General features: G+C 35.9%; 2 protein-coding genes across 2 annotated transcripts; one reads left to right on the top strand and one right to left on the bottom strand.

Annotated features, from left to right (window-relative positions):
* The first annotated feature begins 2,278 nt into the window (after window positions 1-2,278).
* Window positions 2,279-12,514, top strand: LOC129883645 (ammonium transporter 2 member 5-like). The gene is made up of 4 exons (XM_055958264.1): window positions 2,279-2,402; window positions 3,178-3,653; window positions 4,092-4,377; window positions 11,973-12,514. The coding sequence occupies exons 1-4, from the start codon at window positions 2,279-2,281 to the stop codon at window positions 12,512-12,514; spliced, it is 1,428 nt and encodes a 475-aa protein (XP_055814239.1).
* A 598-nt stretch (window positions 12,515-13,112) lies between these two features.
* Window positions 13,113-19,659, bottom strand: LOC129881734 (beta-carotene isomerase D27, chloroplastic). Its single transcript, XM_055955843.1, has 7 exons — window positions 19,425-19,659; window positions 18,854-18,993; window positions 16,326-16,418; window positions 14,933-14,994; window positions 14,583-14,689; window positions 13,502-13,594; window positions 13,113-13,352 (listed from the first exon to the last, which is right to left on the bottom strand). Exons 1-7 carry the CDS (start codon window positions 19,621-19,623, stop codon window positions 13,279-13,281), a joined length of 768 nt encoding a protein of 255 aa, XP_055811818.1. The 5' UTR covers window positions 19,624-19,659; the 3' UTR covers window positions 13,113-13,278.
* Window positions 19,660-20,475: the final 816 nt, after the last annotated feature.

Here is a 20,475-nt window from a genome sequence, read left to right as displayed (position 1 = left end):
ACTAGTTTGTCTGCAGCCTTGTTTTCCTTTCTGTAGATGTGTTCAATTGCTGGTTCCTCAGGGACTTGCATAAGATATCTGCACTCTAAAATGATGTTAGTAAATGGCATGTGGTTGTATACAATTCCACTTCTACACACTTTTGAGTTCGAGCACTAAGGGCACCTATGGTTAGATGAATAAGGGGAGATAATTTTGAGATTAATTTCATAGTATTTTTTATTTTTATATTATTTTTAATTTTTTTTATTTGGTTATAAAGTTTGGAATGATTTATTTAAAATTAATATTTAGTATTGGAATAAGTTATTTTTATCTATGAATGAAATAATAATTCTGAGATAATTTATTCAAAAATAAATTAATTAAGATGATAAAAATGTGTTTCTTAGACTATTTTTATATATATAAATTTTCCTAGGTCGTCTGGCCTTAGCGGAATTACAACACAAGGATAAACACGAGTTTATCCTTCAAGAAAAGAGAGGAGGTAAAGCTAGAAAAATAGGCATTCCATCCCTCGCAAGTTTCTCAAACTAATGAGTAATACTTTAAGTATGAAATTCACATTTTCAATAGTTTAGGTATAAAACTTTTAAAAAATAGATAGTTTACGTGTGTTTTTAACACTTTACTCTAATAAATTAGAAATTTAAGTTACAATTTATGATTTATTTTTATTATTTTGATTTTAAAATAGAAATTTGTCTTTTTCTTTTGTATTACGACCACATAATAGTGTGTTGTTACACGATACAGAATATTATACAATATTATATACTTATCGTACATAAATATATAAACTTAAATAAATGTGTATAAGAGATGTTTATACATTTTTTTTACATTGGTATACAGCTTATACATAAATTATATAATATTATTAAAGGCATCTTATCAGGTAAATATAACATCTGTTCATTTTGCTCTTTAATTTGTCCGTAAATCACATACTGAATCATGTCTCATTCAACTGACGTTATGCTATGAATTCTTTTGAAGTCCTTGAAAGCACTTTTTTATCTTATTCAAATAGTAAAACACCTAAAATAAATCAATACAAAGAGATTATAAGACAAATTAATTAGAATTTATATTTGTAATCAGAGGCGGATCCATATGTTCACGTGAAGGTGCATGTGCATCTTAGGGGTGTACATGGATCGGGTTGGTTCAGATTTTTTACAAACCAAACCAAATCATTTGTGTCGGGTTATTAAATCTATAAACCAAACCAAATCAATAAAAATCGGATTTTTCGATATCAATTTTTCTCGGGTTTTTTCGGATTTTTCGGATTTTTTTGGGTTTTTCAGGTTTTTTCGGGTTTCTTGGATTTTTCATAGTATCTAATAAAAAGCACAGAGTAGTGCTTCTTAAAAAGAGTTCTAGTACAAAATATCAACATAAAAGATGGAGGCAGAACACTGTTTGAAGTTTTAACTTTATAATATAACTTTATAAGATGGATTTTTTTGTATATTATTTAGATGGGCTTCTCAAGTCCAAATCTAAATGTAAGGAAAAAAACAAAAATTATGAAAAATTTTAAAAAAATATTTATAAATTACATTTTAATAAATATTTTTATGTATAACATAATATAAAAGTAGTATATCTATAATCGGGTCGGTTTGGGTTCGGTTTGACTTTTTTTAGTTAAAACCAAACCAACTCTATAATGGTCGGGTTTTTTTTCCAAACACCAAACCAAGTCAAACCAAACCACTAATCGGGTTTTTTTCCGGTTTGATTCAGTTTATCGGTTTGGTGCGGTTTATCGGTTTGCCCTGTACAGCCCTAGTGCATCTGTTAACTTCGGATATGACATATATTTTATTATTCTCTTTAAGATACAATAACCAATTGTGTGCACATCTGAGGGTACTGGGTATTTAGGATATTAGTTTTATATTTCTATGTTTAATAAAATTATCACACGAATCAATATTGGGTAACATGAAATTCTGGGTTAACCTCTATAATGCAAATTAAGTATTACTAGTAGGAGAAATAAGTCATAAAATTGCATCTCAGTTAGCTAAGAATTTCCTTAATTCAATTAGGAAGTATCGATCTATGTGAATCTGCTGCGTCCATTCACATTAATTTATTCCTGTCACAATTTACCTTTTTTAACTTTAGCGCTTGAATTCTCCGCCTGAAAAATTATGAACCACCAAGATTCATATAATGTATGTTATTAATCACGTCCACAACTTATATTCTGTAATTGCAAGCACCCTTCTTCATTTATCAACTAAAGCAGTAATTAACAATGGCATACTTGTACTTGCCTAGAAATCATCAACCAGATGATTCAAATCCCCCATGGATGAACAAAGCTGACAATGCTTGGCAATTGACTACAGCCACCCTTGTTGGTCTTCAAAGTGTTCCAGGTATATAATCATTCCGACCTGACATAACATTTTCATGCTACTCAAATATCACCCTCAGCCAAAAAGAAAAATATCTTCATGCGTTTGGCTCATGAAAAACAATCAGGCTACCTAACGCGTGTTGAGACACTTGAATTGTTCAGATATCATGTTGAATTGTGCGACCATCTTATTTAAAAGCTTTAACTTATATAGAGAGAGTCAAGGGTGGAGCTAGCCGGTTGATTTTATTTGTTTAGTTTTGATTTGACAAGAAATTTAAGAAAGTAAAAAAAAAATTTTGAATCTTATGGTCTAAAATTAAAGATATATGAAATATGCTAAAATACCCTTTACTATGGGTTTGGACGAATCCAGTAACTTTTGCTTAGATGGAAATTCATTGAATGTGTATAAATATTTAATTGTGAATCCAATAACTAAGAGCCTATTTGGAAAATCTTTTTTTAAGTTGCTTATAAGCTGAAAACTGTTTATTATAAGCTAAAAAAAAGTCTAGGTAACCCAACTAATTTTTTTGGCTTATAAGCTGTTTTAGATAAAGTAAGTCAAACAAACTCAATTATTTTTGGAGTTTATTTTAAACACAAAATAACTTTGAGTTGAACAGTCAAACACTCAAAAAAAAGCTGAAAACGGTTTATAAGCTAATCCAAACGGGCTCTAAGAGGAAGAATGGGTTCAAAAGCAAATTCAGAACTCATAAACTTCAAATTCTGGCTCCACCTCTAAAGCACACGTTCGATTACTTAATCATATTATGTCTTTATGCCAGGTCTTGTCATCCTTTATGGTAGCATCGTCAAGAAGAAATGGGCTCTCAACTCTGCTTTGATGGCCCTTTACGCTTTTGCAGCAGTCCTTGTTTGTTGGGTTGGCTGGGGATACCAATTAGCCTTTGGTGACACATTAGCTCCATTTCTTGGAAAACCGAATATTGATGCATTGGAACAAAAGTTCCTAATGAATGAAGCATTTGTTGGCAAGTTTCCAAATGCTTCAATGGTCTATTTTCAGTTTGTGTTCGCGGCGATCACTTTGATTTTAATAGCTGGTGCCCTGCTAGGGAGGATGAATTTCATCGCGTGGATGTTGTTTGTTCCACTTTGGCTTACTTTTTCATATACAGTAGGTGCATTTAGTATATGGTGCCCTCAAGGGTGGTTGTTCAGGATGGGAGTTATTGACTATTCGGGAGGTTTTGTTATTCACCTCTCTTCTGGTGTTGCTGGTTTCACTGCTGCTTATTGGGTATGTATTACCTATTACTCTTATGAAAGGGTTAATTTCACGGATAGTAATTCAAGTTTCAATTTATTGCACTAATGTTGTTGAGTTGAAGAATGCTAAATTTGCTCCTGGAAAACACAAAGTAGCTTGACATACTTGAAAAATTGTCATGTAATTATAGTCAGGTCAGCAACTCACCTTAGACGAGAGATGGTACCACGTTGATTATATGTAAGACGAGTTGCTAAGATGGCTAACCTTACATGGTAATTGTATACATGTGGCAGCCTACTTGTATCTTTTCGCAACAGAATTAGCATTTTCCAACGTTTTTTATTTTCTATGATATATATGTGTAGATGAGTTATTTTTCTTACAAAAAATATTTTTATGACTTTAATGCAACATCAATTTCTAGATACTATGAGATTCTAAAAGGATGAAGAAAAATGGATGTAGGTTGGACCAAGGGCACCTAGAGACAGGGAGAGATTTCCACCAAATAACATATTGTTAATGTTGGCTGGTGCTGGCATTCTATGGATGGGATGGACAGGATTCAACGGCGGTGATCCATATGTAGCTAGCCTTGATGCATCCTTAGCCGTCCTTAACACTCATGTTTGTGCTGCTACGAGCTTGCTAACTTGGCTAATGTTAGACATTCTGTTCTATGAAAAGCCTTCTGTCATTGGTGCTACACAAGGAATGATCACTGGCTTAGTTTGCATTACTCCTGCAGCAGGTAACTAAAATAAGGCTGTAAGATATGTAGCATGTACCAAGTGCTGGCTTTTCTTGCAGTAGAACCTCAAGTCTCTCCTATAAGAGGGTTGAATTCAGATTTTAAACGCAGCGATTGCACATCTTATTATAACATAGAGTAGTTATTTTTTAAGTTCTCAACTTTTTTTCAGTATACCTATATATAGTCCTAGCTTGAGAGAGCGGATGCACATGCATTCAACTGTTTATATTCTGGAGGCATCATTCATGATACATAACAAACACTCAAACTTGGCCAAGTAATCACTTCAACTTTGAGTATGCATATCTAGACCATTGGTCTCCACTATGTCAGTCGAACACTTCAACTTACAAAATGACCATCTAGACACCTCCAAAATTTATGTGTCAGGCAAGCATTGGGTGTTCCAAGACATAGTGGAAACGAGTTCGAGTGTTTAGTTGCTAGTTGAAATCAAAGTTGAGGTGTGTGGATGTGCACTCTAAAAGTTAGAGTGCTTACTTGCAAGTTGAGGCCAAGTTTGAGTTTCTGTTTATGTATTATGCCTATTCTGGATCTGCTTCCAGTAATATTTGATGCATGATATCTATAACAGAACACTAATGTTCAGACCTATAACCTTGGATAATGAGAAATTATATTATTTAGTAGGCAACATATGGTGGTAAATCTAGAATTTAAAAAAAAACAGTATATATTTTAGGAAAAAGGTTCAAGTATGCCATCGAACTTTGAGAAAAGACTCATTTATGTTATCCGTTAAAAGTTTGACTCATTTATACCATTATATTTTAACTTTGATTTTGCAAAACCACCTAAACAACTTTTAACACTTTTCTATTGGAGTTTTGAATCAAATGTATTTTTTTACTTATTCTTCTCCAAGAACACATTAAGAACCCCAAAAATTCAAATTTTTAATTTCTGTAATTTTTCACGAAATCACCTTAAATTTCAATAGTAGCATCCCTTCAAGCTAGATATCAAAACTCAATATTTTTTAAGCTTGAATTCAACCTAATGCAAAAGATACACTTAAAAATTTCTTCAAAGTTTTAAAACTTTAAACTCTTTTAATAGTGGAATTTTCGCCACAATTCCAAATTACTTAAAATTTTGAACGTAATGTTATGGCCCGCCACTTGATCTTGAAGAAGGTAGAAGAATCTAGAGTCTTGGAGAGGTTAGTGGAAGACTCTAGATCTTTATAGAAACTTGTAGAGAAGTCTTGAAAGACTTAGAATTCTCTAGAGTGTGTAGAGATTCTAGAGAGGGACTTCTTTGTAAATATGAAGGGACTTGTATAACAATTTTTATTTACACTTGAGCCCCTTAGGAGTAGTATAAATAGAGGGGGCATTCATTTGTAGCAAACCATCAAGCAATCAAGCATTCTTCCAAAGCAATATAAAAGCTTTCTTCATAAAAGCTCTCTTGTCTTTCTTGCAATCTAGCATTCCCTTAGCGATCTAGTCTTAAAGGCTTACTTGAGCTTACAAGATCGTGAAAGATTCGTGAGTAAGTTGTCAAGTGCCGCACGGAGGTCTTAGTTGAAGTCTAAGTCCGTGACAACGTGGTATCAGAGCAAGGTTCGACTAAGGGATATGGCAAGTGAGGGAGACATCAACGCCACTACCGCCACCAACGTCAAGCAAGATGTTGGAAGGAAGCACCGCAAGGGAAAGAAAAACTCTAAGAGAAATGAGGAGGTGCCACTTGAGCCTACACGAAGCGAGGCCCTAACATCCTACTCACCCTCGGCCACTGAAGTGAGTGACGATGAGCGAGGCGAGGAGCCCGTAGACGTCACGCCCGGCATGGAGTGGAATTCCAGGGTGGATGCTGCTCGGCAAGCTGTGGAGATATTAGGCAAGCGCTTAAACAAGGTCGACAGCAAGTTCAAGTCTCTAGAGGAGTTCACCCTTGAGGAGAACGATAACATCCGGAAGGAGTTGGAGGTGCGCAAGGCTGCCGAGTACGAGGTGAAGGAGGTGATCACTTTCTTGGAGTGTCGGCTCATGGACGCGCTAAGCACGATGGAGACCATAAAGGCCGAGATAGCAGCACTCAAAGGAGACATATATGCAGGGAGATGCATAACGTCCAGTGCGGACCGGGAGGCCAAGATTGAGGCTCCCAAGCCACCAATGTTCAAAGGTGCCCGTGATGCACAAGAGGTGGAGAACTTCCTTTGGCACTTGGAGAATTACTTCAAGTGTAACAAAGTGAAGAGCGATGAGACGAGGATCAACACGGCCGTGCTATACCTCTCGAAGATGGCCATGTTATGGTGGAAGCGCAAGGAGTCCGAGATCGGTAAGGGTCTATGCACCATCAACACCTGGGAGCAGTTCCGGGACAAGTTCAAGAAGGCCTTATTCCCCAACAATGTCATCTATGAGGCCAAATGCAGGTTCCGGGAGCTGAAGCATACGGGTAGCATACGAGCCTATGTGAAAGAGTTCACTACCCTTACGCTTCAAATACCCAATCTTACAGATGAAGATATGCTCTTCCACTTCATAGATGGGCTGCAGAGTTGGGCCAAGACGGAGTTGGAGCGTCGTCAAGTCAGCACTATCGATGAGGCCATCACCCACGCCGAAACCTTGACGGACTTTAAGCATGACAGGCATAACAAGGGCAAGGGCAAAGAAACAAAGAGTAGTCATGCCAAAGGTGGGGGAGATCGTGGCAGAGGCAAAGAACAACATCCTCCACCCAGGAGCCATGATTCCAACAAGTCCGACGGTAGGAGGTTCGGGCGATAGGGCTATGCCGAGAGAAAGGAGTAGACCACAAAGGGCAGTGACTGCTACATATGTGGAGGTCCTCACGGCTATTCTAGGTGTCCGGAGATGAAGAACCTTGGTGCTATACTGCGGGAGCGAAAAGACAAAGAAGTGGACCAAAGGCAGGGTTCGGACACGACTCAGCTAGGCATGATCGGGCTATGTGGAGCCATCGCGAAGCAAGCTGAGAAGGCGGGGGATTATTCTGCCCAATATGTTGACATATCCATCAACGGACGACCAGCTCGTGCCATGGTGGATTTTGGAGCAGAAGCTAACATCATGACCAAGACGGCGACAGCAAGGTTGGGGCTAAGTTATGGGTCAAGCAACACCCGCTTGAAGACGGTCAATGCACCATTGACTCCCGTGTGCGAAGTCTCTCATGGAGTGGACATCATGTTGGGCAAGTGGCAAGGTAAGACAAGCTTCACTGTCGCCCTCTTAGATATCTTTGATATCATCCTTGGACAGGAGTTCTTCCAACGGTACCACACGATGATCGATCCCTACCTCCAACAACTCTTGGTGATGGAGCAAGAGGGACCTTGCATGGTACCTCTAGTCAAGATGCCAAAGAAGGAAGGACAAGCCCACCTGTCGGCCATGCAGCTTGTGAAGGGCCTAAAGAAGGGGGAGCCGACGTTCGTAGCCACCATTGTGAGCTTGGATGAAGGCAATGGTGCTAAGGAGACATTACCACCTTGCATAAAGAAGGTGCTTGAAGAAAACAAAGACGTGATGCCCGAAGAGTTGCCAAGACACCTACCTCCAAGGCGCGAGGTAGACCACAGGATCGAGCTGGAGCCAGGAGCAAGGCCGACCGCATACCCACCATACCGCATGGCTCCGCCCGAGTTAGAAAAGCTGAGGAAGCAGTTGAAGGAGCTCCTCGAGGCTGGTCATATCCGTCCATCCAAGGCACCTTATGGCGCGCCGGTATTGTTTCAAAAGAAGAAGGATGGCTCGTTGCGCCTATGCATAGACTATCGGGCGCTCAATAAGGTGACCGTGAAGAACAAGTATCCTATCCCGCTCATTGCCGACTTGTTTGATAGACTTGGGCAGGCCAAGTACTTCACCAAGGTGGATTTAAAGAAGGGATACTACCAGGTACGCATAGCAGAGGGAGATGAACCGAAGACCACATGTGTAACGAGGTACGGAGCTTACGAGTGGTTGGTGATGCCTTTCGGCCTAACCAACGCACCCGCCACCTTTTGCACACTAATGAACAAGATCTTCCACCCCTACCTAGATCAGTTTGTAGTAGTCTACTTGGATGACATAGTCATCTATAGCAACACCTTGGAGGAGCACGTGGAACATCTAAAGAAAGTGTTCCAAGTCTTGCGCGAGAACGAGCTCTTCATCAAGCGGGAGAAGTACGAGTTTGCCCAATATGAAGTGCACTTCTTGGGACATGTTATCAGCCAGGGAGAGCTACGGATGGACGAAGCAAAAGTTCGGGCCATCAAAGAGTGGGAGGCGCCCACAAAGGTAACCGAACTTAGATCTTTTCTTGGACTTGCTAACTATTACCGCAGGTTCATAAGCGCCTACTCCGCTAAAGCCGCTCCACTTACTGAGCTATTGAAGAAGAATAAGTCGTGGGTTTGGAGCGAGGAGTGCAAGGAGGCCTTTGAAGACCTCAAGGCTGCCGTGACAGAAGAGCCGGTCCTAGCATTGCCTGACTTCTCCAAGACATTCGAAGTGCATACAGACGCCTCTGACTATGACATTGGAGGAGTATTGATGCAAGAGAGGCACCCTATCGCCTTCGAGAGCCGCAAGCTGAACGAGACAGAACGGCAGTACACCATGCAGGAGAAGGAGATGACAGCCATCATCCATTGCCTACGCACGTGGAGACACTACTTACTTAGCTCCAAGTTCTTAGTCAAGACCGACAACGTGGCCACTAGCTACTTCCAATCACAAAAGAAACTCACCCCGAAGCAAGCTAGGTGGCAAGATTTCTTGGCCGAATTTGACTACGAGCTGGAGTACAAGCCGGGCAAAGGCAATGTTGTGGCCGATGCTCTTAGCAGGAAGTTCGAACTAGCAGCCATCACCACAGCACATTGTGACATCCAGGATGCAATCAAGGATGGTATGCAGCATGATCCAGAGGCAAAACGACTTATGGAGTTAGCCGCTCAAGGCAAGACAAGGTGCTTCTGGGTAGAAGATGGACTTCTGCTTACCGCCGGACGAAGGGTCTATGTGCCGAAATTCGAAACTATCAGGCGATGGATCATGAAGGAAAGCCATGACACTTTGTGGGCCGGACATCCAGGGCAACGTCGCACGAGGGCATTGATTGAGGCGATTTACTACTGGCCACACATGCGGGACGATATTGAATGCTATGTGCAGACTTGTCTTGTATGCCAACAAGACAAAGTAGAGCAGCGTCAACCAGGAGGACTCTTGGAGCCCCTGCTTGTAGCGGAGCGTCCATGGGAGAGCGTGACCATGGACTTCATCACATGCTTACCGAAGTCCGATGGGTACGGGACGATTATGGTAGTGGTGGATAGGTTTTCCAAGTATGCCAGCTTCATGCCCGCCACGGCAGGTTGCACTGCTAAGGAGGCTGCCAGGCTATTCTTCAAGAATGTGGTGAAGTATTGGGGATTGCCAATACATATCATTAGCGACAGAGACCCACGCTTCACCGGGAACTTTTGGAGAGAATTGTTCGAAATTCTTGGCACGAAATTATATTTCTCCACTAGTTTTCACCCGCTGACAGACGGCCAGACGGAGCGAGTCAATGCCTTACTGGAGTGCTACTTGAGGCACTTTGTGAGCTCCCATCAGAAAGATTGGGCGAGACTACTGGACGTAGCCCAATTCTCTTACAACCTACAGCGGAGTAAGGCCACAGGGCGAACACCATTCGAGCTAGCCACAGGCCAATAGCCACAAACTCCACATTCACTACCGGCCGCGTTCGAGGGCAAGAGTTTGGGGGCCTATCACATGGCCAAGGGCTTTGAGGAGCAGCTCGACACTGCCAAGTCTTATTTGGACAAGGCAGCGAAGAAGATGAAGAAGTTTGCCGACCGCAAGCGTCGTCCCACGGATTACCAAGTTGGAGACATGGTCTTGGTCAAGTTCAACCCCAGGCAATTCAAGGCGTTGCGAGGCATGCATCAAAACTTGGTGCGAAAGTACGAGGGCCCGTTCAGGATCGTTGCCAGGGTTGGCAAGATCTCTTACAGGTTGGAGCTACCACCGCATCTTAAGGTTCATCCAGTCTTCCATGCCAGCGTCCTCAAGCCATACCATGAGGACAAGGATGATCCTAGCCGAGGAGAATCAAGTCGGGCGCCACTCACAATTACTGCCTCCCATGATCGAGACATCGAGGCCATTATGGACTACCAAGCCAAGCGAAAACAGGGACAACAGGCCACTGCTATGTTCTTAGTCCATTGGAAGGGACAATCTCCGGAGGAGGCCACCTGGGAGAGATATGAAGACCTGTGGCAGTTCAGAGACAAAATCCGGGAGTTCTTGCAGCAGCAGTGCGCCGCGGCCGTCGCCACATCAGGTGGGGGAGAGTGTTATGACCCGCCACTTGATCTTGAAGAAGGTAGAAGAATCTAGAGTCTTGGAGAGGTTAGTGGAAGACTCTAGATCCTTATAGAAACTTGTAGAGAAGTCTTGAAAGACTTAGAATTCTCTAGAGTGTGTAGAGATTCTAGAGAGGGACTTCTTTGTAAATATGGAGGGACTTGTATAGCAATTTTTATTTACACTTGAGCCCCTTAGGAGTAGTATAAATAGAGGGGGCATTCATTTGTAGCAAACCATCAAGCAATCAAGCATTCTTCCAAAGCAATATAAAAGCCTTTTTCATAAAAGCTCTCTTGTCTTTCTTGCAATCTAGCATTCCCTTAGCGATCTAGTCTTAAAGGCTTACTTGAGCTTACAAGATCGTGAAAGATTCGTGAGTAAGTTGTCAAGTGCCGCACGGAGGTCTTAGTTGAAGTCTAAGTCCATGACAGTAATCTCAAAAAATACTATTTTAAAGTTTCACTATGTCTATGTTCAAAATTTCAAGTGATTTGGAATTGTGGAGAAAATTCTACCATTAAAAGAGGTTAAAGTTTTAAAACTTTGAAGAAATTTTAAGTGTGTCTTGTTGGGTTAGGTTGAATTCGAGCTTAAAAGATGTTGAGTTTTGATATCTAACTCGGAGGGATGTTAGTATTGAAATTTGAGGTGATTTCGTGAAAAATTGAAGTTGGAAATTTGGATTTTTGGTGTTTTTCATGTGTTCTTGGTGTTCTTGAAGAAGAAGCAAAAAAGTACATTTTATTCAAAACTCCAATAGAAAAGTGTTAAAAGTTGTTTAGGTGGTTTTGCAAAATCAGAGTTAAAAAATAATGGCATAGATGAGCATTTTCTCAAACGGCAATGATATAGATGAGCCAAAATTTTAATGGATGGCATAAATGAGATTTTTCTCAAAGTTCGATGACATATTTGAGTTTTTTCCCTATATTTTATATTAAAAAGAATCAAAAGTTTTCTATATTCATATTTATAGTCCTAAGATTGATATAGTAAATGCATGTTTACTCATTGCTTGCAATTCTTGATGTTTATACGGTGATAAATGAATTAAAGAATTCTAACAAGACAATTCAAACATCATTCATACATGATTAAAATTATGTTTTACTTTATATATATTAGATGTTGAACCATTTTTGGCCTTTTTGTGTGTTTACTTTTTATATTTGAACCACCTTAATGAAAATTTGACTCCACCACTGCAAACAGGGGTGGTGCAAGGTTGGGCAGCAGTACTAATGGGGTTAATGTCCGGATGCATTCCATGGTTCAGTATGATGTTTCTTCACAAGAAAATGTGGTTACTAAAACAAGTAGACGATACCATGGCAGTGTTCCATACACACGCGGTAGCAGGAACCTTAGGCGCGATTCTGGCAGGTGTATTGGCAAATCCAAGACTCAGTCGCATCTTCTACATGGTTGATGATTGGCCAAAGTATATAGGCCTTGCTTATGGCATTCAAAGTGGGAGGAGCTATGCAGGGCTCAGGCAATTATGGGTACAATTGATAGGTATTGGATTTGTTTTCGTTTGGAATATCGTTAGCACTAGTTTGATTTGCTTAGTTATTAGGATGGTGGTTCCTTTGAGGATGACAGAGGAAGAGGTCAGTGAGGGAGATAACGCGGTACACGGAGAGGAGGCCTATGCATTGTGGGGTGATGGGGAGAAATTTGACAACTCAAAGCTCCAGTTAGTTCATCAAATTGAAGAACCTCAGTTGTCCAAAAGTGGCTATGGGCTTTGATTGGACTGAATCTGGTGCTGCTGTTGTTACAACATGTTAAAATATTTGTCAAGTTAAATAATTCTCAAGCCTTTTCCTCTTGGAAGGTGTCTTAGCAAAAGTATATCTTATATTTTTTGGACTGCTTTCCTCTTGAAAAATGTCATCCTGGACAGTTTTTTACTTTAATCACACATTTAACTTATAAATTGAAGGTCTTATGTGCTTAGCCAAATAACACAAGGATCAAAATCGGAATAAGGCAATAACTCAAGTATTTTGAAAAATTCAGTTTGCTAAAACAACTAATATTTGTGACCAGCTCACAACATTTGTATCTAAAGCAACATATGAATTAGTAACTCTTAGGATGATTCAATTCTCACAAGTTTTCAACCAACACCAAACTTGAATTACTTTTTCTTATATGCTAATGTGAAGAAGAATAAGACAACAACTGCTGCATTCTCTAGTTATTCAACGAGCTTGGAACATCAATGTCCAGTGGAATAGGCATAATACATAAACAGAATTTCTCGTACGACTAATAGTTAATATATCTCAAGTTTAAACATATCATAGGAGATGTAGCTGTAATTTTCATATTTCTTCAAACAATATTTAGAAATTTATCTGTTAGCATTCTTATACATCAGATTTATGCAAATCAATTCCTGTGAATTTACACCTCTTTCAATTACCAATGCCTTAGACATATACTTATAATGTTAAGTATTTCATTTTCAAAATGATAATAAATTGAAATGATATATGAACACGAGTCATTATGAAATCTCCACATGATCTTTCTTCTTCATTTGGCTGTTGCAATCCGTTTGGTGTTTATTGCTTAATTTGCCTGCATGAATTTTATACAAGAACATATTCAGGCACAACATAATACAATATTATATATTGGGCTATGTGGCGTAATATTTTATTTTGGGTTGAATATTTTTGAAATTTCCCTAATAAAAAAATGCAAACTATGGTAGATGAAAAGGTTACATAGTTTGTAGCAAGGCTGCATAAATGCTGGATCTGTATCTGGTGGAGGAGGATCCTGACCAAATATCATTTCACAGCTCATATCATCAAAGTCTGCAAAACAGAGGTGTTAACATCATTTATATGTAGAATTTGACTCTTTTTCCTTGTACCATATGATTCGATGTGGAGAAAAGAAGTGCATGAACTATTATTTTTTCTAAAAATTGAAAAATAAATCACTTAGCATTATGAGAGACAAATTAATCCAAACTATAATGGACAGAGTATCAGGAAGCAGTATCATTCATTTATAATGGACAGTGGTGTCATGTATTCTTGTCGGCGTAAATACAATAATAACTATGTCTCAATCACAAATAAGTTAGGATCGATTGAATATTCAGTGTCATGTCGGTCTATGTAAGTCTGATCTATCTGAGCTTGCTCATATTGCTGATCCTAAGGTTAAATAATGTAGGAGAATTATGATAGGTTGACAGTCAATTATGATATTCTTATTCACGTTAAAATATAAATTGTGAAGGTGCTTTTTCAATAGCAGTATGATTGATCCTTTTCAAAATTGCACCTTCAGTGGCATCAAAGTGGGACCTCCCATTGAAGTGATTTATAAAATCCTCCAACTTCTAGTGCAGATATTATTACTTTTTCTATATGGTAAGGTACTAAGGTGGTTAAGAATTATTATTCTTAGAGGAGAGTATTCATCATTGTAAAATTTGTTTCTCACAATATTTTACAATCTCTCATCATTAGTTTTGATGATAGTTGTTGGGATAAAACGATCTAAGAATACTCTTAATATGGTGTGATACTTAGTACAGTCATTTCCAAAAATTGAAATTCCTATTGTAACCTCTAGTTCGCGTGTAGTCAACTGAGTCTGCAAGCTCGCACAGTTTTTTCTAAAAAGATCTCACATCATTAAGAGTATTCAACACCTTATAAACTTTATAAGTAGCTCATTTTGTTTTTCAACTACCAATATAAGACTTTGTTCACACAACGAGGCACAACTACACAAAGGAAATTTTTAGAGTACATTGTGTATTAGTATTAGGTATCAGTGTATACTTACTTGGCACCATGTTCACTGACATTCCTAATGTATCTTTGATGAAAACTTGAGAAGGTGTCTTGCATAAATTAGTGCACATTCCCACACAATTGGTTTCCTCCAAAAACCTACAAAATATTGTGAAAATGGAAAAGGTTTGGGAATTAATTAAAAATATATTTATTTTCCTTGACCATCATCATGACAATAGACAATCTCAAAGAAGCAAAATTCCACTAGAATTTGTTCTTTGAACTTTTAGTTGAGTTGTCAATCTTGTCCAAAATATGTGATAAGTGTTTGGACAATATTTGAATTGAAGTTTGAAGTTTTTCTTTCTTTGTTAATAAAGCTTCGTAAATTTAAAATACCTGCATTTTTTTATGTGGACCACATTGTTCTCTTTTCTGCCGTTAAACTCTGACTCTTTCACCTTGAAGCATAAGAATATTGTTAGAAATCTTGGTCACTGCCATTTGACTTGCACACATTAATAATGTGGCAAACATATGTTCACGTGTTAATGTGCTCTTTAACAGTCTTAGTCGTTTGGTAGGATGTATACGAATAATGTAGAATATGGTGTATTAGTTGTGTTTGTTTTATGCTGAGATCATATCTTATGCAGTGTTTAGTTTGGTGTATTAAAAATAACATGTATTTTATAATCTCAAAATAAATATTTATTTACAAAAGTGCCCTCGACAAATATGGTGGAAAGGATATAGAAAATGTTTTGAGGGATAATTGTGTCTTTAATCATGCTAATGCTGCACTAAAACTCTTTGCATTACTAATACCATGAGTTTCCATGTATATTAGTTATACATATCTTAATATCAAATAGAATGACAATTACTTAGTTATACATTGATTTTTGAAAAAGTGTATCAAACAAGATACTAATAATAGACAAAACTAATGTATTCATTATTTTTTTTTCCAATGCATTCTACCAATGGACACTGGATGTTTCATTTTTTAAATCTTACACCTTCATCTTTGTTCGTTGTTATGATCATGATTATCACTACTTTATACTCCCAAGTGTTATGTCATTGCATATGTAAAAATCAAGAATTTGTGACATGATACAATTCATTCCTTATTAGTAGGCGTATTAGTGCACTATAATTTCCTGTGGTCTGATGTCTATTATTATTTATTACTTTCTGTACTTTGAATGCTCTATCTTATCTGCCTTGCTTTCGTTACTTCCTATTCCTTATCGCTTTGAACTTCTTATTCTTATCTGACTTCCTTTTTGATTTTACTGAGCCGAGGGTCTTTCGGAAACAGCCGTCCTACCTTGATAGGAGTCAGGTCTGCGTACACTCTACCCTCCCCAGACCCCACGTTGTGGGACTGCACTGGGTCATTGTTGTTGTTGTTATACAATTTATGTGTGGACGATGCAAGCGTCAGAGGCCTTTGGGGCCGTTCGTATAATAGACATTCACCTATACCAACAATATCCCAGTAGTGGAGAAGGACAAGTGCAAAAATGTGTGTATTGGTTTATTCATTAAATTGGTGCAAATTTTTTTTAATCAAAGAACAAATTCTTGACAATCACGAGTAACTTTATATATAGAGAGAGAAAATTGAGATCGGTACTCCCTCTGGTCCATTTTAGTTATTGTGCTTATAATTAAAAATAATTATCATTTTAAAAAAATCAAAATGTTATTGATTATTATTTAGTTTTAACTTTTATCTTTACTCAAAAAATTATACCATATATGACTTATATGTAGAGCGTACCTCACAAGGTCCCACTAGCCAAGCGAAGAAGAATGTGGTGAAAATAGCGCAATACTCTCTCGCCCACTTAGATTCCGGTAGTAGCATTTTCACCTGTTAAAATATTAAAAGTAATCATATAAAGAAGTTAAAAAGAAATTTAATATCGATATTATATATCAATAAAAATTTTGTTTCATATTTATAGTATAATTTTCTAATTAAAGGGGTTTGGATGGATTTATTGAGCCTCTCTACCTCTGTCCAAACTCCATTTCAATAAGACATGAGAACTTATTTCCTTTATTACCTCTTTCTCAATTTTAAAAAAATAATCTAACTTAAAAGTTACATTTTATCCTTAATGATAAGTTTTTATAGTTTGCACAAATATTAAAAATATATTTAAAATAAGAGGTTTCAAAAAATTTATAACCATACAAATGTTATAGCATATCTAATATGATCACATATTGTTTTCAAGATTTTCTTTTTTTATTTAAAATTTTATGTTCAGATAATTCACATAAATTAAAACAAAGAAAAACTATAGCTTATGTGTTGAAAATATTTTCTTCTCGAGGTTTCGGACATTTTAGCATATGAGGAGCTAGAAACCCAGCCCTTTCTATTTTTGCGGTTTTGGGGTAGGGGCAAAGAGTTTAATATATATGATCTTATAAGTGAAATTTAAAGAGGATAAGTGTTGTATGCATATTTTATTTTTATTTTGTTAAGGATCACTTTATAAGTATAGTGTAATCTTTTTTTTTTATATATATATATTATCAAGTATTTAAAAGATGACTACGTAATACTATTTTCGTTTTTAAAAGAATGATTCAATTTGATTTGATACAAAATTTTAAAAATAAAAAAAACTTTTTAATTTATTGATCTTAAATTAAAATTATATCAAATATATCAAAATTAGGTCATTTGTTTTTAGTGCTTAATTAATGACTATCCAAAGCTTACAAACAATTTTCACGTTTTACTGCTGAATTATTTTAAAGCATCACCAACATGTCATCCCCAGTCATCAATACCAAGATTTGTATATTTTTTCTTCCGTTTATCTTTAGTTATCCACTATATTATTTTGAAATGTTTAATAATATTTATTCAATTTATAAAATTTTATTATGATATATCTATTTTATCTTTGTTATTAAATACTATTAATTTTTTAATATTTAAATAAATTATATTTAATAAAGATAATTTGATAAAATAAAATTATTCCTATTATTTATTATTTCTTAAAATTTGGGTCAAATTAATAATGAATAATTATTATTGGACAGTATAAGGTATAATAATTACTTAATTGTTGGATAGAAAATAACTTGCGTTATATGCTCTTTTGTCTTTATCGCTCTGCATAATAATTTAGTATGTTTAATCTTTAAATATAGACGGGCCATTAAGCAGTACTTGCCTTTTAATAATATGAAATGACGGTGGAGTCAAAAATTTCAATAAATGGTTCAATATATGAAAGAAAAAGCATACGAACAAATTATAGGTAGTTCAACATATATACTAGATATACATAAAAAATAATTTTAAAATAATTGACCCATCTCCTTATTGTTTGAAGAAACTCTCCACTTTAATTGATATTTTTTTTCACGAAAAGCATACATGAAATACTATATATAATCAATATAATTTTTCGTTAAAAAAACTTAGATAAACTCCCTCAACTCTACCTAGCTCCGCCCCTCACATGAATATAAAGGATGACAAAACCAAAGATATATATGAAGCTGTACTTTGAAACCAAACTTTTATCCTACTGCCTAAGTATTGACGTGCATGTTATGGTCCGCCTTATGAAGGCGGAAATTTTAATAAGGGAATTTAATATATTTGGATTTGTAATTTAAAACAATTTCTAAATTAATTTTACTATTATAAGGAGATTCTAAGTTCATAAAAATATAGGGGGAGGGGGGAGGGGATTTCTTTTTTACTTTATTTACGGAATATGATTTTTTTAATAGAATAAATAAGTTAAAAGTTAAAACTCTCCATGAACTATCATCAGTTTTGTGAGTTCTATATTTAAATTATTAAATGTTTTTATTATATTCATTCTTGTTACCACCTAGACTATAGCTCCTTTAGATTAAAAATGCCTCAGTTGAATATGTGACCAAATGTGTGGGATAATTTGTTAATAGGCACGTGGGAGATGAGAAAAATCATAAAAATGAGTTTTTTTGTAGTTCTAGAAAGTTTCGTGGACGTTCAATAGTTTAGCTATGAAACTCACAAAATAATAGTATAATGGCTCCTCATTCGTTCGTAGAAATTACATTCATAAAAATTTATGATTTAAAACATGTTAAAAAAAAGAAAAAGACAACGAAGTTATAAGCACGTACATATTTTTAAAAAATAAAATTTATATATACTAATATTATAATACACTATCAAATTAAATATTTTAACATGTTGTAGCAGGTGATCGAAGAGCTTGATTATGCAATGAAATGAGAAATTTGAAAGAAGAAAAAAAGAAGATATGAAATTGAACTTGCCAGGGAAAGAATAGGCTTAGGGAATGCTCTTTGAAGAGATTCAATAACAAGATTTACTTGATGTGTGGAATTAAAGTTCACATACACCACCCTTGCAGCCTCCACAAAGCCTTCATAGCCACTCTTCTTGTTTCTTAATCCTAAAATTAAGTGCTTAAAATTAATATAATATAAACAAATAAATAAGAGAAAGATTGAATTGGTGCCTTTTAATTAGAGTTGATTTCTCAAATATAACAGTCATTCAACTAATAGTCATTATCTCAGAAAGTCACATTTATTTATAGAAATAAGGACAAAGATGACTTTTTGAGATAATAACCATAAGTTGAGTGATTTATCACATGAGAATTCAACTCTTAAGAAATTAAAAAAGACTTTTAAATCTTGTGATTTTAGATTAAAGATATTTTGAATGTATTAAAATAATTTTTGATCTAATTATGGTCTTAAACATGTCAGGTGTAAAATTAGACATGTCAGGTGTAAAATTAGAAATAAACAAATTGGAGAAGAAAACAAACTAAAAATAAAAAAAGTCAAATAAATTAAAACGGGAATACATAAATACCTGTGGTAGCCTGTATACTTTGAGAGAGATGATTGATGGCAAGATGATCAAACAAATTATCTTTATAAACATGATAATTACTACCATGATGATTGTGAGGTGTCTTTGCTAATTTATTGTACACAGTATTCTTGATATTTATTTTTCTCATGGATACTTTTGAAAAGCTCTGGTAAGATAGAACAAGATTTGCCTCCATATGAGAGAGAGAATAATTATATATGAAAGGGGAGTAATAGCTTTGGATTAGTAGAAGAAATGATATATAGACTCTATAATAATTGTGGGCAGATTTATTTATATTATAATTAATTATGGGGGAGAAGTAATTAAGTAGTGTACATACTACATACATACAATTGTAGAAAACAAACAAAAGAGAATGTAAGAGTATATTAGGCAAAGTCTAAATCTTGATACCTCAAGTGATCAATTATATATATTGCACATACTAAATTAATATAGTTTAAGTTGATTACATCATGCAACTAAGTTACTTATATTTAATTAGTTTATAATTAGCCTAAATCTTAACTTATTTTTTCTTTAATTTGTTTGGAAAAAAAAAAGATAAAAGGAGAAGTTGGCAAGAAGATGCCCTTTGCAATTTTTTGCTTCGAGAGAGTGCTCTCTTCTTCTATTGCTTTTTTTTAAGTGGAAGACATCATATTCATATAATGATATAATAGAATCCACCTATTTTGTGTTTATCAACAAAATGAAAGGATTATTTTTCCGACCGGCAAAAAGAATGTAATTTGAATAGCACGTGTTCATATTGAATAGGTTGTTATTTTTTTATATAGTCATTAATATTATATCGAACAAGTTGTGAATATTTCAATAAGACATAATAACCTTGTTTACACTATATATCTTTTAGTGCTATAAATTCAAAGGACTAGTCTCAATTTTCAACGATCTAAGTTTTTAGAACTTTTGCATTAAAGCTTATTTCAAGTCGTGTGATTTATTTCTTTCGAAATGTCAATTCGTTGTTTAGTGGAATTCGAGGTATTGCTATTATGGTTAAAGCATTTTTTTTTTATCT

The sequence above is a fragment of the Solanum dulcamara genome, chromosome 3, assembly GCF_947179165.1.
Source record: "Solanum dulcamara chromosome 3, daSolDulc1.2, whole genome shotgun sequence".
Classification (NCBI taxonomy): domain Eukaryota; kingdom Viridiplantae; phylum Streptophyta; class Magnoliopsida; order Solanales; family Solanaceae; genus Solanum; species Solanum dulcamara.
Note: the sequence above shows the minus strand (reverse complement) of the source record. Positions and strands in the feature narration are given on the sequence as shown.

Excerpts from the sequence above, each read along its gene's own strand:
- LOC129883645 (XM_055958264.1), top strand. The coding sequence starts at position 2,279 with ATGGCATACTTGTACTTGCCTAGAAATCATCAACCAGATGATTCAAAT. Across the intron at positions 2,403-3,177 it reads TGGTCTTCAAAGTGTTCCAG|GTCTTGTCATCCTTTATGGT; the intron begins GTATATAATCAT and ends TCTTTATGCCAG. Across the intron at positions 4,378-11,972 it reads TTGCATTACTCCTGCAGCAG|GGGTGGTGCAAGGTTGGGCA; the intron begins GTAACTAAAATA and ends CACTGCAAACAG.
- LOC129881734 (XM_055955843.1), bottom strand. The coding sequence starts at position 19,623 with ATGGAGGCAAATCTTGTTCTATCTTACCAGAGCTTTTCAAAAGTATCC. Across the intron at positions 16,419-18,853 it reads CTAAGCCTATTCTTTCCCTG|GTGAAAATGCTACTACCGGA; the intron begins GCAAGTTCAATT and ends ATATTTTAACAG. Across the intron at positions 13,595-14,582 it reads GTCAGTGAACATGGTGCCAA|ACTTTGATGATATGAGCTGT; the intron begins GTAAGTATACAC and ends TCTGTTTTGCAG.